Raw genomic sequence first — 14065 nt, 5'->3', positions numbered from 1 at the left:
TTCTAATGGTTGCACTTCCAAACTCTGAGAAATTCAGACAACTTTGGGCTTTCTCATTAGTAAAATTATGAACATGTGAGTTTTGTCTCTCTGCTGCACATCAGGGTTCAGTTAATCACTATGCTGAATACTCCATTATTCCAACCGCCCTCCTGTTGCTGCCGCACCCATTATGATTTAATGAGCTGGTATTTCTCGGTGTGAAGAGACTTGGTCCTGTTTGGGGTGTATTTAAAATTTTCAGCAGCTCAAGATGGGCTGGATGTTTCTGTGTTGTATAGAAGGAGTAAAGATCCTGGCTGAATGCCAATCTTAAACAGACAGTAGTGTTTGTCTGGTAGAGACAGAAGCAGCAGATAGAAGATGCTGAGAGATGCCTTGAATCGTTTCTCCTGTGTGAATTGCAGCTAATCAAAAACTCTACTTATTTTATTTATATTTCAAATTTGTCACCGCCCATCTCACTGTATATATTATATATTATACATACAGATGGGGCAGTGGGCACATTTTGTTCGGCCAAAAAGCAGCATGTAGAGAAAGCTAATATTAAATACAGCAGACTGCCCCAATTCTGCCAGTTTGTTGTGGGGAAAATGCCCACTTAAATAAGAAGCCAAAGCATTTGGAGATAGATGCAACAAAGTGTCTTATTGGCACGCATGGCTGCAGTGATCACTGGGCTCCTCACTAAAGGAATGCAAAAGGCTCCCAAAGCCCACAGGGTTACAGGTTATATACCCTTCAAAATGATACATAAGGGATACAAAAGGCAATGCAAATTATGACATGACCTTAGAATGTAGTATCAGATAAGAGCATGGGTGACCTTACCATGGGCTGACCTGGTGCCTCTAAATTCCACTCTTCTAAGGAAGCTCCCAGCCCACCCTTTCTACTGATATTAGCCCTCTCTAAGATAAACAGTGTCCTTTATTGTGCCCATATATTGACTCCTTTCACCCCAAACGAAAGGCAACAACCTGGTTTCTGTTATCTGCCTCCTTCTCCTCCAGGGTCAGCAGACAGTTTCACTTTGCCTGCTCTGTTCGAGCAATTCAAAATCCCTTACAGCAATCATGTTTATAAGCTATTGTAGGGGAGATGGGCGGGAGAGAAATCCAATCAATCAATCAATCAATAAGCAAGCAAGCAAGCTCCAGTATAGTATTTGTCCTCCACAATATACTTGGGTTTTTGTTTTGTTTTTTGTGCCTTCAAGTCAGTGTTGACTCCTGGCAACTGCCTGGACTAGTCCCTGCAGTTTTCTTGGCAAGGTTTTTCAGAAGTGGTCTGTCCTTGCCTCCTTCCCAGGGCTGAGAGAAGTGACTGGCCCAAGGTCACCCAGCTGGCTTCGTGCCTCAGGCAGGACTAGAACTCAGAGTTTCCTGGTTTCTAGCCTGGGGCCTTCACCTCTACATCATACTGGCTCTATACTTGGATTAAAAAGTAGGAAATAGCAACCAGTGTCTATTTTTCATTCTGAAACTTACTTTTAAAAAGAATTGTTCAAAAATATGTAAATCATTTTTATGTACTGTAAGGTTCTCTAGCCCAGAATCTATAAATTCAAATGAGACTCTAGACCAGGGGTCGGGAACCTTTTTGTCTGAGAGAGCCATGAACGCCACATATTTTAAAATGTAATTCCGTGAGAGCCATACAATATGTTTAAAACTAAATACAAATATGTCTCGTACCTCGTTGGGGCCACAAACAGGGGGCCAGCCCAAGATGAGGACTCACCCGACAGAGCAGGGGCAGCGGAAGCAGGATGCAAAGCGGTGCACCCGGATCGCATTCGCGTGGGCCGCCGACGGGAGCTAGGCCGAAGCCGGGGCCTCGATTTGCGGCTGCCTGTGGAGGACGATGCGGCTCCAGGCCCGTTCGGCTGCGGATGCTGCGGGGCAAGGGAGGGTGAGTCCCAAGGATGCCGGATGCGGATGCAATGCGGAGGAGGGCGTGGCCTGCGCTCGGCGGATAGAAGACGTGTTCTAAGCCTTACCCCGTTATTTTTTTTATTAAAGATTTGGCAGCGAGCCAGATGCAGCCATCAAAAGAGCCACATCTGGCTTGCGAGCCATAGGTTCTCGACCCCTGCTCTAGACCGAGGTTTTTCCAAAGAAAGTTCAACTTTTATTTTGGCCAAGAGAAAAGCAGGGTGGACCGCTCTCTGTCCGGCTGGCAGAAAGGAGACAGAGAACAGCCACACCTCAAAACAGCTTTTTATAGTCTTTTAAAATAGCAGAACTTAGTACCATTATAATAAAAATGGGTTTTTACAGCCAATCAAAGAAACTTAAACAGAATACATTATTCTCCACCCTTGTTTGTTTATATTAATTCCAGAATATATTATTCCCCTCCCCTGTTTGCTTATATTAATTCAAATGAGTTCCCTCCCATGAAAGCCCCTAACTCTTATTCCTTATAAGTCCCTGTAGACCCCTGTTCTGGGTCCTTCTTCCCTTTTTCAGGCTAAGATCTAGCTGTGGGAGGCACTTCCTTATTTTCGGAGCTAGCATGGTTCGCTCTGGGAGCGGGGAGGAGGAACGGGGAAAATTGCAGATGTTCCCCCTTTTCAGGACCTTTGATATGAGCAAGCAAGACATTTGGCTTTTAGCTTAACCACATTTCCCCCCCGTTTCCTCTTATAACCTATTACCATCAGCCTAACTTTTACATGCTCAGCATCTTGTAACTTTCCTGGGTTCTCTATTTGCAGAAGAAGCCTTTCTGGTTTCCTTAATAGCATCTAGACTGACCCTCAGCCACACAGTCACTAGGTCAGCAAAAGCTTGAGGTACAGAAGCAAAATAAGCAGTTAGTCTAACCATTCCTTACAGTACCTTGTCCATAATTGCCTGTGGCTTTCTCGTGAGGCTTTGAAGCCTTCCAGAGCCTTGCGATAAAGCCACACGCAATTTGGACAAGACAGCATGCAGCCTTCGGAACAAGGCCTGGCACAGCCAGCAGCTGCCTCATGAAGGGCCAGGCCAAGCACGCCTCGTCAGCAGCAGGAGGAAGACGACAGGAAAGGTCAACTGGGGGCAGCAGGGTGGCAGGGTGAGCGGTGCGGAAGGCCAGCAGAGACAGTAGAGTGCAGGGCAGCCAAAAGGGCAGAGATGTGGGGGAGATGGGTAGGGGAGTTGAGGAGGTACGTAGTCCCTTACCTTACCGAGGCTCAGGGCTGAGAGGAACAAAGCTGAGAATGGCTTGGATCGGGATGGGTCCTCACCTAATGACCGGGTGGGATTTGGTTAACAACAGCAATGGGGAGTGCTGGGATTGCTGTCACTAAGCTAGGTAACTAGGCTGAGAGTATTATAGGAATGCAGCCTCTGTTAGGATCTTCAATATCCTTTTTTCTCAAGTATCTTAAAAGAGGGAAAGGGCATAAAAGAAAAATTAAAAGAACTTGTAATTTTGTATCAGAGAATGTATCAGGAGACTTAGCTCTCTGTTGTTTCCTAAAATATTCCTCCATTCATTCATTCATTCATTCATTCATTCTTATACAATCCCTACTCTTAATATTCATGATACACACAGAAAGAAAAACTTTGGAGAATCAGGATTCCAATCTTGCATCTTTCCCTGCTTGTAGAAAAGAAGGCAGTCAGTCTCCAAAATACCTAGGCAAGGAAGGCCCTGGGAAACCCCTTTCTTCATGCTCGGACAGGGAGGAAGAGGAATCTAACAGGCGCCTAAATTGCAATCTGTGATGGCCGCAACTTGGAGCACCATCATAAATCTCCTTTTCAGCACCGTTGTAACTTCAAACCATTGCTGAACGAGTGGTTGGTAAGTGAGGACTACCTGTAAACTTCCATGGGAATAGGGTTGAGGGAAGAAAAACCATCTTACCACCATGCTGATGATATACCAAGGATGATGAATGGCCTCCTTCAGAGTACTTCAGCAACCTGTCCCAGAAAGAGCTATGGCAGGGATTTCTACGTCTGTTTTAAGTTTTCCACATTCCAACTCATATGCACCCTTTCTTCTACATGTTGTTTTCTTTCCCTGTAATACACCCATCTTTTTTTTTATTTTAATGTTAATTTGTTGAGCTGAGGGAATAAAAGAGTTCAGGCTTGAGGGAAATCTCTTGATTTTCATAATTTCACAATGTTTGCTTCTGTTTAGCACTTGCCTAGAAGCCATGCGGTGAAACAACAAAGCAGGAGAGGAGTGACGGGTGGCTAACTGTTAAGATGAAGAACAGATTGGCAGCTTCTCCTGTGAGCAGGGAAGGAAGCAAGGTTGAAACTGCACAGGAAGCCAGCCAGAGCTTTTGAACCTTGCTACCAGACAGGGCGCTTGTTAGTAAGTGAGTGGCAATGGCTTCTTTCGAGCAGTGCTTTCCGAAGGAAAAAGAGGAGGCCTAGGCTCTACGAAGGAAGGTTGAAGGAAACAGAAGCAGTAACTGCTGTAAAGGAATTTAGAGCCGACACCAGGGAAGGTATGAAAGAACCATTAAGAAGGACTTGCATAAAAGATTACACAGGCAAGAGATTGAAGCAAGCCTAAGAAAGGAAGCCAATGTAACCCCGCCTTGTTTTGTATAAGATGGGATAGAGAGAAACTTGGACAGGCTTTCAAGCTTCTGTTGCTGTACTCTATGTCCATATAGTTGCTTTCCTGGAATCTCTGCAGTGTCTGTTTTTTGACCTGGCCTACCTCAAAAGGCTGACAATTGCAGAAGGCATTTTGTAGGCCTGGGTCTGTCCAGGCTGTTGTTTATGTTGCACTTTTGGACAAGAAACAGCAAACTGAGATAGTTTTGCCTGTGAGAAGGATTTTTAATGGGGAAAATTTGCCCGTGTGTGTTTTTCACTGTGCATGGAAGCAGAAGTCAACTGCTGTTTAGCGGCAGATGTATTCTGCCTATTACGACTACCAAAACAAACAATAGTATATGTCTGAGACAGAAAGAAAGATGGAGGTTATGTGCAATGAACTCCAGGTTTTGCATTAGAGTACTCTGTCTTGATGAAAATGGGTGATACTTGACATAGTTACTCTCTGTCTTCTTCAATCTGTTCGAAGTGGACATACGCCACTATGGCTGCAATGGAAGCCTTCTGTTTTCAAAGTGTGGCTTAAATTAATCTCAGTCTGATTTCACCTTCTTTCTGTTTTCCTCTTCATGAAGAAGTTTTGAGAATAAAATATTGAGTAATGTTTTAGAATAATTATTATTATGGACTTGGCATCTAGAAAATAAATGTACAAGTGGATTATGTAAAGCAAGTAATAGTTTGCCTACTGTATGTAGAATTTACATGGCCTGATTAAAAAAAATATTTACTTTAGGTGGAAGGTGTTTCCGTGTTCCTTTCCTTTTAAATTGGTGCATAGACAAAAGTAGATGCATTAGGCAAGTTACATATGCAACACAATCCTGATTCTAAGTTAATTCCTCTGAGTTCAGAAGGACTTACTCCATAGTATGTGTGCACATAAATGTAATGTAAACTAATTGTTCAGTGGTTCAGAGCTAAATTAAACAAGACGCTATTTATGATATAGAAATTGTAAAAACAGCTTCTTAAAAAAGGTAACAAGTGCTTAGAGAAGGGGGCAATCCAAGAGCTTTAACCTTTTTTTCTGATCGGATTGGTTCTCCTGCACCTGCTGTTTGCATTGGGAAAAAAGTTTCCTTTGGCACAAATGTTTGATTTGCATTCAGCAAAGCGCAGTGAGATGTTCTGCATGGTGTGGTTCTCTCACCTTATTTTCAGTGTTCAGTTCCTGTGGTTGTCAGAAATAATGATCATCACCCTAAGTGCGCAGTTGTTTAAAACCCAAGCTACATTTGGCATCTAAGCAGTTGTGACTTGCCAAATACATTCTTCTTCCTCACAACTAAGATGGAACATTTTGCACTTACCAGGATGGTGGGGAAAGAGCAACATCACACGTGTGACATTATTGCATAAGCAATGAGAATTAAATACTGTGCATTATTTGCATCATGGCACAACTTATGCAAATTTCATAATTTACATCATTTGCAAATAACATCATGGTGCATGTTATGTCCCTATGGCTTCTGCATTCAGGTTCCTTGAGCCTGAGAATTACTGGTAGAGGTCCGCCTTCTGTGAAAACACTGCCTGTGCGTGCTTATGGCCAACCAACACCATACGTTATCTGACCTATAAGATATAGCAGAGAAAATTGGTTATCATTCAAGGCTTTTCTGTATGATGTATTAATTTATTTGCAGCATAATTAGGTATTAATTAAATTTATGCATTAATTTAAATGTATCGATTGCCTCAATCTCAAGGACTCTAGATGTACAAGTACAATGGCAACATGGATAAAGACAACATACAGTAAATATAACAAAACCAAAAGATAATTTTCTATGTATTATTATTTTATTTTTATCCCACCTTTATTTTGAGTCAACTTAAGGTGCCTATATACCTAATGCATTCACCTCCTATTTTCCCCACAACAACCCTGTGCAATGGGTTGGGCTGAGAGTCAAACCAACCCAACAACCCAAAGTCACCCAGCCAACTATCATGCCTAAGGGAGATCAAGAACTCTCTAGTCTCCCAGTTTCTAATCTCTCACAGGAGAGGCTGAATATATAACAGTAATTGTTCAGTAAAACTGGATCCAGGATGGGTCTTGATGTACCACTGGAACCTCCACCTTCCACAATGAGACCTTGGGCATAGATCAACTTTCTTGCCCCTTCCCTGGTTTCTTTAACCAGCCGGGAGGGGGGGATCAAGTGGCAGTATTAAGATCACAAAGAACCTTGTCCACCTCACTGAAATCCAGAGAATCAGAAGCCTCTCAAATAATATTGCAAGATGCTTCCTCTGTCATCTCACTGGATTTTGCCCATCCAGCTCAGAATATTATTATTATTATTATTATTTTTATTATTATTATTATTATCATCATCCATCTCAGAGTATTACCTCTGAGTTTATTTACAAAATTATCAGTCAGGACTTTCACTTGCTAGATTTTCCATTCCATCTCTCCAAAGCAGGAGAGAGGTTGCTGAGCAGGTCACCGAATCATGCAGTTGGATGAGATTCCACAGGTTCAGGAAAAACAGAGAAGTAGCTGTCCTTGTCATCACAGAGTAGCCCGAAATTGAATTCATACCTGTGCCCTTTTTTCCCCTTTCATTTTTAGTGGAAAGGGCTACCAAAGCAGCTTATATAAGGTCAGCATATAAAGCCTTCATGTTTACAATCCAAAAGCTACGGGTTTTTAAAAAAAGGAATGAAATTGATCTACAATAGTATCTTAGCCAAGCAGGTGGATGACCCTATTTCCCACCTGTCCACTGTTTCAGCCTGATAGAATAGCTATTACTTAACAATAGATGAGGGAGAAGAAGGGGGGGGGAAGTATCTTTATTGATTACCAGTGGAATTTCTTGCTGTACAACTTTGGAACAAGAAAATGTTTCCTGCCATTTTATGATTTTGCATGCAAATTCTTAGTAATAGCATGAGGTGAATCTAAACACTACATAGAATTTTCTGATATGGTACAAATGTTTTAAGAATTAAATTTAGGATCAATTATGCATAAATGTCATTTTAAATAACAGAAAATTTCAATTCGGGGTTCTGAATGCAGATGATTAGAAATTACCATGTCTCATTGAGTCTCACTGAACTTTAGAACCTTAACCCTAATTTCATTTGGAAAACCTGGGAAAAAAATTGTAAAGAGTTCAAGTTTGCTCGGCCAGGATCTATTGATTATTTTCCTGTTGCAGTTTTGGAGAGTTTCTCTCTCTCTCTCTCTCTCTCTCTCTCTCTCTCTCTCACACACACACACACACACACACAACCTGTTGTTGCTTCTTTCTTCTTTTTTAATTCTTATGATTTTCCTCCTTCTCATAGGTCATTCTTTCATAAGAATTAAAAAGTAATTAAAACTTGCAGAATGAAAATATGGCACAAGCACTGCTTGCAACCCCAGGACCTGATTGCTTCTTCCGATTCACTCAGGAGTCACTTGCAGCAATTGAGCGAAGGATTGCTGAAGAAAAAGACAAGCAAAAAGTAGATCAAGAGCCCAGAGAGGAGGACAATTATGAAAAGAAGACAAAGCCAAACACTGACTTGGAAGCAGGGAAGCCACTGCCTTTTATTTATGGAGACATTCCTCCACACCTGGTGTCTGAGCCCTTGGAAGACTTGGACCCTTATTATGCAAATAAAAAGGTAAGTGTTCACAAAAACCAAAGCCAGAGCATGGCTTTCATTGAATGCGTATTTGTGCACTGCATAACAGGGATGAAACAAGCCAGGGTGTAACTTTGATTGCAGTGTTTGGTTAGTAAATGCTTCTTACCTGCCAGTTATTTTAACATCATCATAAATGCAACACAAATATGCTCTTCTTGCTTAATCAACTAGCATTTGTACTGAAATGGAATGTTGAGGCCTTATTTGCCATATCTTTGTGATATGTTTAAAGTGGTGAACTCACAACTGTTGAAATAAGGAACCATAAAATAATTATTTACTTTTCATTTCTTGCAATAAATACTATACAGTAGGTATGTTCAAAGCCTACCATTCCCAGTCCAAGAGCAGAAGGTTTTGGAGAACACTAGAATGTTCTGTTTCTCATCCAGCCGTCACAGATTTGGCTTTGCAGAAGATATATCTGTCATTTGTCAATAAAATTGTCACACAATGATTTGGTCAGATCTAAGAGGAAATCATGGTTTCCCAATGTATGACATGTATCTCCGATTCAAGCCATCATTCACTCACCTGAAAAGAGGAAATTCAAAGGTTTTACTTTTTTGTTACTGTTGTCTTTTAATTACCTGCAATTCTTTAAAAAAAATGGAAATGGGGAAGTTAGTTCGAACTAATTACCTAAATAAACTGATATTTGATAGGCTCTCCATTTAGGTGAATTATTGAACTGAGTTAGTGTTATATGTAGCCAATTTCAAACTTTAAGTTCATGGTTTGTTTGGATAGATCATTGCTAAAACTAATCATAATTTACAATTCAGACAAAAAATGCAGTTATCTCAAAATTAAAGTGGGTATATTCAATCTCCATCTCCCAACCTATAACAGGACAATATGATAAGTAGGAGCGCCTTTACATTTATTGTACAGAATTATGATGGTATGATGGGTCAGTACGGCTTACTAAAAAATAGTTAAAATAGGCAATAATATATGTAAAAGTGTTGAAATCCTCCGTTCATTTATGGTTGATGCTAAGTCGTCTGAGTCTCATTAATCTTGTGGTAATTTTTAAGATTTTGCAAGCTGATAGTTTTATAGTTTTAAGATGTTGTAATTTGAAGGTTTTGTGGTTTTGATTCTGTTTTGAAACCCCAGTGTAATTGTTTGTTAGAATGAAAGCTGGTAATATATTCTATAAATAAATGTATACCAGAACAGGAATATTATATGGAATTGTGCCTTGTTTAAAATGAAACTCAAAGTTTTGAAAAGTCTTTTTGCACACTTACGAAGGACGGAAATAACATGAGGCTCACTGTGGCTTCTTCTCATAATGGGAAACCATGATTTTCTGGAACATTTGAACTGGACCTTGGTGTAAAGCTAAAGAAATAAAATTAACATGATTACAATATTGCATTTATATGTTTTGTTCTCTCTTATTAGACATTTATAGTATTGAATAAAGGGAAGACTATCTTCAGATTCAGTGCCACACCTGCCTTATACATGCTGAGTCCTTTCAGTACTCTTCGAAGAATTTCTATAAAAATTTTAGTTCATTCATATCCTTTTACAACAGAAGTTGTTTAAAACTTGCTCTTATGAAACTATATGCAGCCTGCTTTTAAACAGCAGCATCAGTATGTTTTATTAGAGAGGTGTAATTGCTCTTCCTTAAATGAATTACTTTGATAACATTATTTGGCTTATTTAAATAGATAAAATTGTATGAATTGAATCCAGCAGAAGACTCCTTCTATATGCAGGTATCTTTTGACTCGGAACAAGTTCTTTCTTTTCGTCTGTCTGTCTGTCTGTCTGTCTGTCTGTCTGTCTTCCTTCCTTCCTTCCTCCCTCCCTCCTTCCCTTCTTTCCTTCCTTCCTTGCTCATTGTGCCCCCCCGCAAGTATCTGATGAAGTGAGCAGCAACTCACAAACGTTTATGCTTTTTAATGCAATTTGCTAGTTGGAAAAGATATTACCAGACTCCCTCTGATTTTCTGCTAGTGAAATAAAACTTTGGATTCAACATAGACGTTACTTTTTATTTTGGCATAACATTTTTATATGGGATTTATAGATATGATTTCAATTGAATTCATCAACTCATACAATGAATATTTATAAGCCAGTATCCTAAGAACATGGATACATTTAGGGAACAAAGTTATGCCTGATTATCTCATTTGATTAAGTAGACATTTTTGAGTAGACATGTATTGAAATGAACTGGTAAATGATAATATTTGTCTAGAATTTGTCACATATTCCTTGACATAATCCAACATTATTCAGCATGTTTATTATGTTTACTATTCTCACAAATTGTGTATTCATGACTTTGAAAGAACCTCCTGAATGGTCAAAGATGGTAGAGTAAGTACACAGTTTGTTTTCCTAGTCATATGTAGATTTGAAATTAGCTGAAATAGTCTCATGATAATATCTAGGCAGTGATGCAGATTTCTAGGAAGGAAAAAAAAAAATCAGGAGTTTTATGGCATACTTTTGCTTCCCCCCCCCCCCCTCCCGATACACCCAGTGATGTATTGGAGCCATCTCATACTGACTTACGCAAGCTGATTGTTAAATTTTCTGGAATTTTGTGAACGAATTGAGAGCAGAGCTGAGCCATGATGCCTGGCATGCCAATCAGCAGTTGGGTGGCTCATGGCATGGCAGCAGTAATGGAGCCTACACAACCAGTTGTTATACTAGGATTGCTAAGCTGGTATCATGCAATAAAAATTGTAAAAACATTCTACAAGAACTGCTAGCGTGTTTCCCATTCAACTTCCACCACAGATATTGAATCTCAAGCACAGGATTGTTTAAAGATCCCAGGATAGTACATAGATGGTAAACATTAGTTAAAAAACAAACATAACTTCACTATGTGAGATGGCATTGTCTTGATCAAGACAGCAGATGGGGGTTGCCTTCCCAACCAGACTTTCCAGTTGTATGCAAAATTGTAATGAAGGCAAAACCCTGTGGCTTTGTTTTGTTTTTTTAAAACTACATTTCCCTGGAGGACACAAGCAAAACTCTGACTTTCTGATCACAGAAAGAATGAACACAGAGGGAAGGGAAGAGGTCTAGGGTTGTGACTGGTTATCTCAAAGCAGCTGTGCTGGGAGAGAGAGAGAACACCAAAATCACCCTGCCAGTATTTTGCAAACTCTGACATTTTAAGAGCAATTTAGGGGAAGCTGATTTAAGGCAAGCAAATATCTTATTTTTTTATGACTTTGGTGAAAGTGGCTCTCTCTAAAATTAAACTGGGATTTCAGGGTTGTTTGTTTATTCAATATTGAGGCTGTCTGACAGTGTAACAACTCTGGGAGGCTTACAGATTAAAAAAAAAAAAAAAAAGAACAACGTATATGAAATGAAAACTCCAGCCCACTGGAAGACTGCACATTAACATTGAAAAAATCAAAACTGTAGGGACTCCACAATCACCCTGTTCCAAGTCTTGGGAGAATAACCAAGTTTTTAATGATCTTCTGAATGTCATTAGGGTTGGAATTCTATGAACCTCTGGGAGGATGTCATTCTAGAGGGTGCAGGCACCGTAACAGACAATGTATCCCCCCTGTGTCCTGCAGGATGACACTATTTAAAGGACCAGACCCAAAGAGGGCCGACTCTGCCTAACCTCGCCAGACAGACAAAAATAATTGGATACAAGCAGTCCCTCAGGTAGCAGGCCCTATGCAAGTTAATCCTTCCCATTGAAAATACGCTTTTATAATGTATTGGATTTTATTTTTGCGTATTTCCAGTGAAAGAGTTGTATTTCATAAATAGATTAAAAAGAATTAAGACAAAGTGGTATATTTATTTCTTGTCCAGCTCAAACTTCAATGAAATTATTGGTTTTATTAATGGGGGTGGGGGGTTGCACTAATGCATATTATCATTTTAAGGGCATTTCCATGTTCATATCCATATTATTGTTGTGAGGAAAATAGGAGGCAGGAGTATTAAGTATGTTTGCCCCCTGGGGAGAGAGAGAGAGAGATGGATAAAATAATAATAATAATGATAATGGTAATGATATCCAGCATTTGTGCCTGTCCCAAATTAACTCCACACTCTTATGCCTATGCCCTTACCTCTGTCAGATAAATATTGCCAAATTGGTAATAAGAATTAAAAACCTCTAGTAATAGTATGAAGCACAAAAATGTGTTAGGACAAATAAAAGAAATCATAATGAAAAGAGCTAACTATGTAAGTAAATATGATACCTCAGTATGTTCCTCCATTGCATTTCCACTAGGTGAATGCACTCAAATAGCAGTGATGCCTATTAAATATCCATTTCCTGTTTTGTAATAATAAGAACAAATTGGGGGGCCTAATAAGGATAAAAGTATTGTTTTAGTATTGTTTTAATTTTATATATATTATGCATTTTTATATATTTATAGTTTTAATGTCTTTGTAAGCCGGCCAGAGTCCCCTATTGTGGGGGAGATGGGCGGTGGAGAAATCCTATCAATCAATCAATCAATCAATCAGAGGAGAGCATGGAGAAAACCCCATGTGCAAACAGAAATTTCTTCAAATGATGTTGGATGCAGCCCCATTAGTACAATGTGAAATATAGTGTCCTATTCAGAAGAATTAGGTTCCCAGATTTACACAGTTCTAAGCAATTAAATATTTGGTTTAGCATAGAAGACTTTGAGCAAGATCTAGGTACTACCATTGAATTAAATCATCTTGATAAAGAAAAATGAAAACTAGGAAAGATACATGAAAATACATTGAGAATTATACCCCATACCTAAAACCACAGCTAGTTAGCTTGAAGATCATTTATTCTTTCCATTATGTTGTTGAGTTTGTTGTACTGTAAAAGGGGCACATTTTTCCACACATAACATGTTTGTGAAGTTATAAAATAATTTTATACAAATGTATTTGAAAAAAATATAACAAAATAATGAACCAGCAAGCTTAATTGAACAAGCTTCAACACCAGATCATTTCTCTGATTTTGAAGAAAATAATTCAGAGCTAATGTACAGATATCTGATAATCTCTTTCATGTGGTCACACATCTAGCAACTGAACATTTTAAAAGAGAATAATCATGTAGTAAGCTGGAGGAAAGAAAAAAAAATTAACCATGATGTATCAGGGCAGCAACAGAAAAAAGGAAAAATAAAGGAAAATATGCAGATTATTTTTAGGAAACTTAGTTTTGTTTACTCATTATATTATGAAGAAGTAAAGATTAAGAGATATTAGTAAAATGAAATAATAGTGAGTCAAAAATATTCTGTGTTTATAAGTCCCATCTAATTATATACAAGTTGTTCATCTTCTGATCAAATCTGTTAAGAAAAATAATGTTAACTAAAAAGAAGAAATGAAACATTGCTGTGTGTATGTGTGATGAAAGCAAGACAAACATTAGTTACAGCGTTAGCTCTTTTTTTTCACTTGCAATTTGAGCTGAAATAAGAACTTTAACTTTGATTATATTTTTCTACATATCTACTTGGGTCCATTTGTAATGTTTCTTTTGGCTTCTTTCACATGTACACCCGCATACAGAGTTACTCACAAATGAGTGAAACAATGTAGGCTTTCATATGTATCCTGAAAATCATGATGTTTGAAGATGCTAAACATTCCAATATATATTGGAATCAAATGATAGTAACAAAATTTACAGAATGTTCTTTTTAGAAATTGAAAAATTCTGCAGAATTTTTTTTTTTCCCCTGTCTGCATCACTGCTGCTATTATCTATTAGATGAAAATGCAGATTTTGGTGTCATTGAAAGAGAGGTTGTGATATATTCAAGGAAAAAAGCAAGTGCCATGAA

General features: G+C 38.8%; 1 protein-coding gene and 1 long non-coding RNA gene across 4 annotated transcripts in view; one reads left to right on the top strand and one right to left on the bottom strand.

Annotated features, from left to right (window-relative positions):
- Positions 1–9510: 9510 nt before the first annotated feature.
- The window catches only part of LOC112541587 (uncharacterized), a 35719-nt gene continuing 31164 nt past the window's right edge, over positions 9511–14065 (bottom strand). For both annotated transcript variants that reach the window (XR_003085581.2, XR_003085582.2), the window contains exon 3: positions 9511–9596. This is a non-coding gene — a long non-coding RNA (uncharacterized LOC112541587). The remainder of the gene's footprint in view (positions 9597–14065) is intronic.
- LOC103056496 (sodium channel protein type 2 subunit alpha-like) overlaps positions 10508–14065 on the top strand; it is a 57077-nt gene continuing 53519 nt past the window's right edge. For both annotated transcript variants that reach the window (XM_088146694.1, XM_088146695.1), the window contains exon 1: positions 10508–10592. In XM_088146694.1, coding sequence (XP_088002820.1) covers positions 10513–10592 — 80 coding nt within the window. In that variant the 5' untranslated portion in view covers positions 10508–10512. The remainder of the gene's footprint in view (positions 10593–14065) is intronic.

This window comes from Python bivittatus, unplaced genomic scaffold (assembly GCF_059951505.1).
Source record: "Python bivittatus isolate LINGU-HERP-01145 unplaced genomic scaffold, Pbiv_v1 ctg000480_np1212, whole genome shotgun sequence".
NCBI classification, from domain to species: domain Eukaryota; kingdom Metazoa; phylum Chordata; class Lepidosauria; order Squamata; family Pythonidae; genus Python; species Python bivittatus.
Note: the sequence above shows the minus strand (reverse complement) of the source record. Positions and strands in the feature narration are given on the sequence as shown.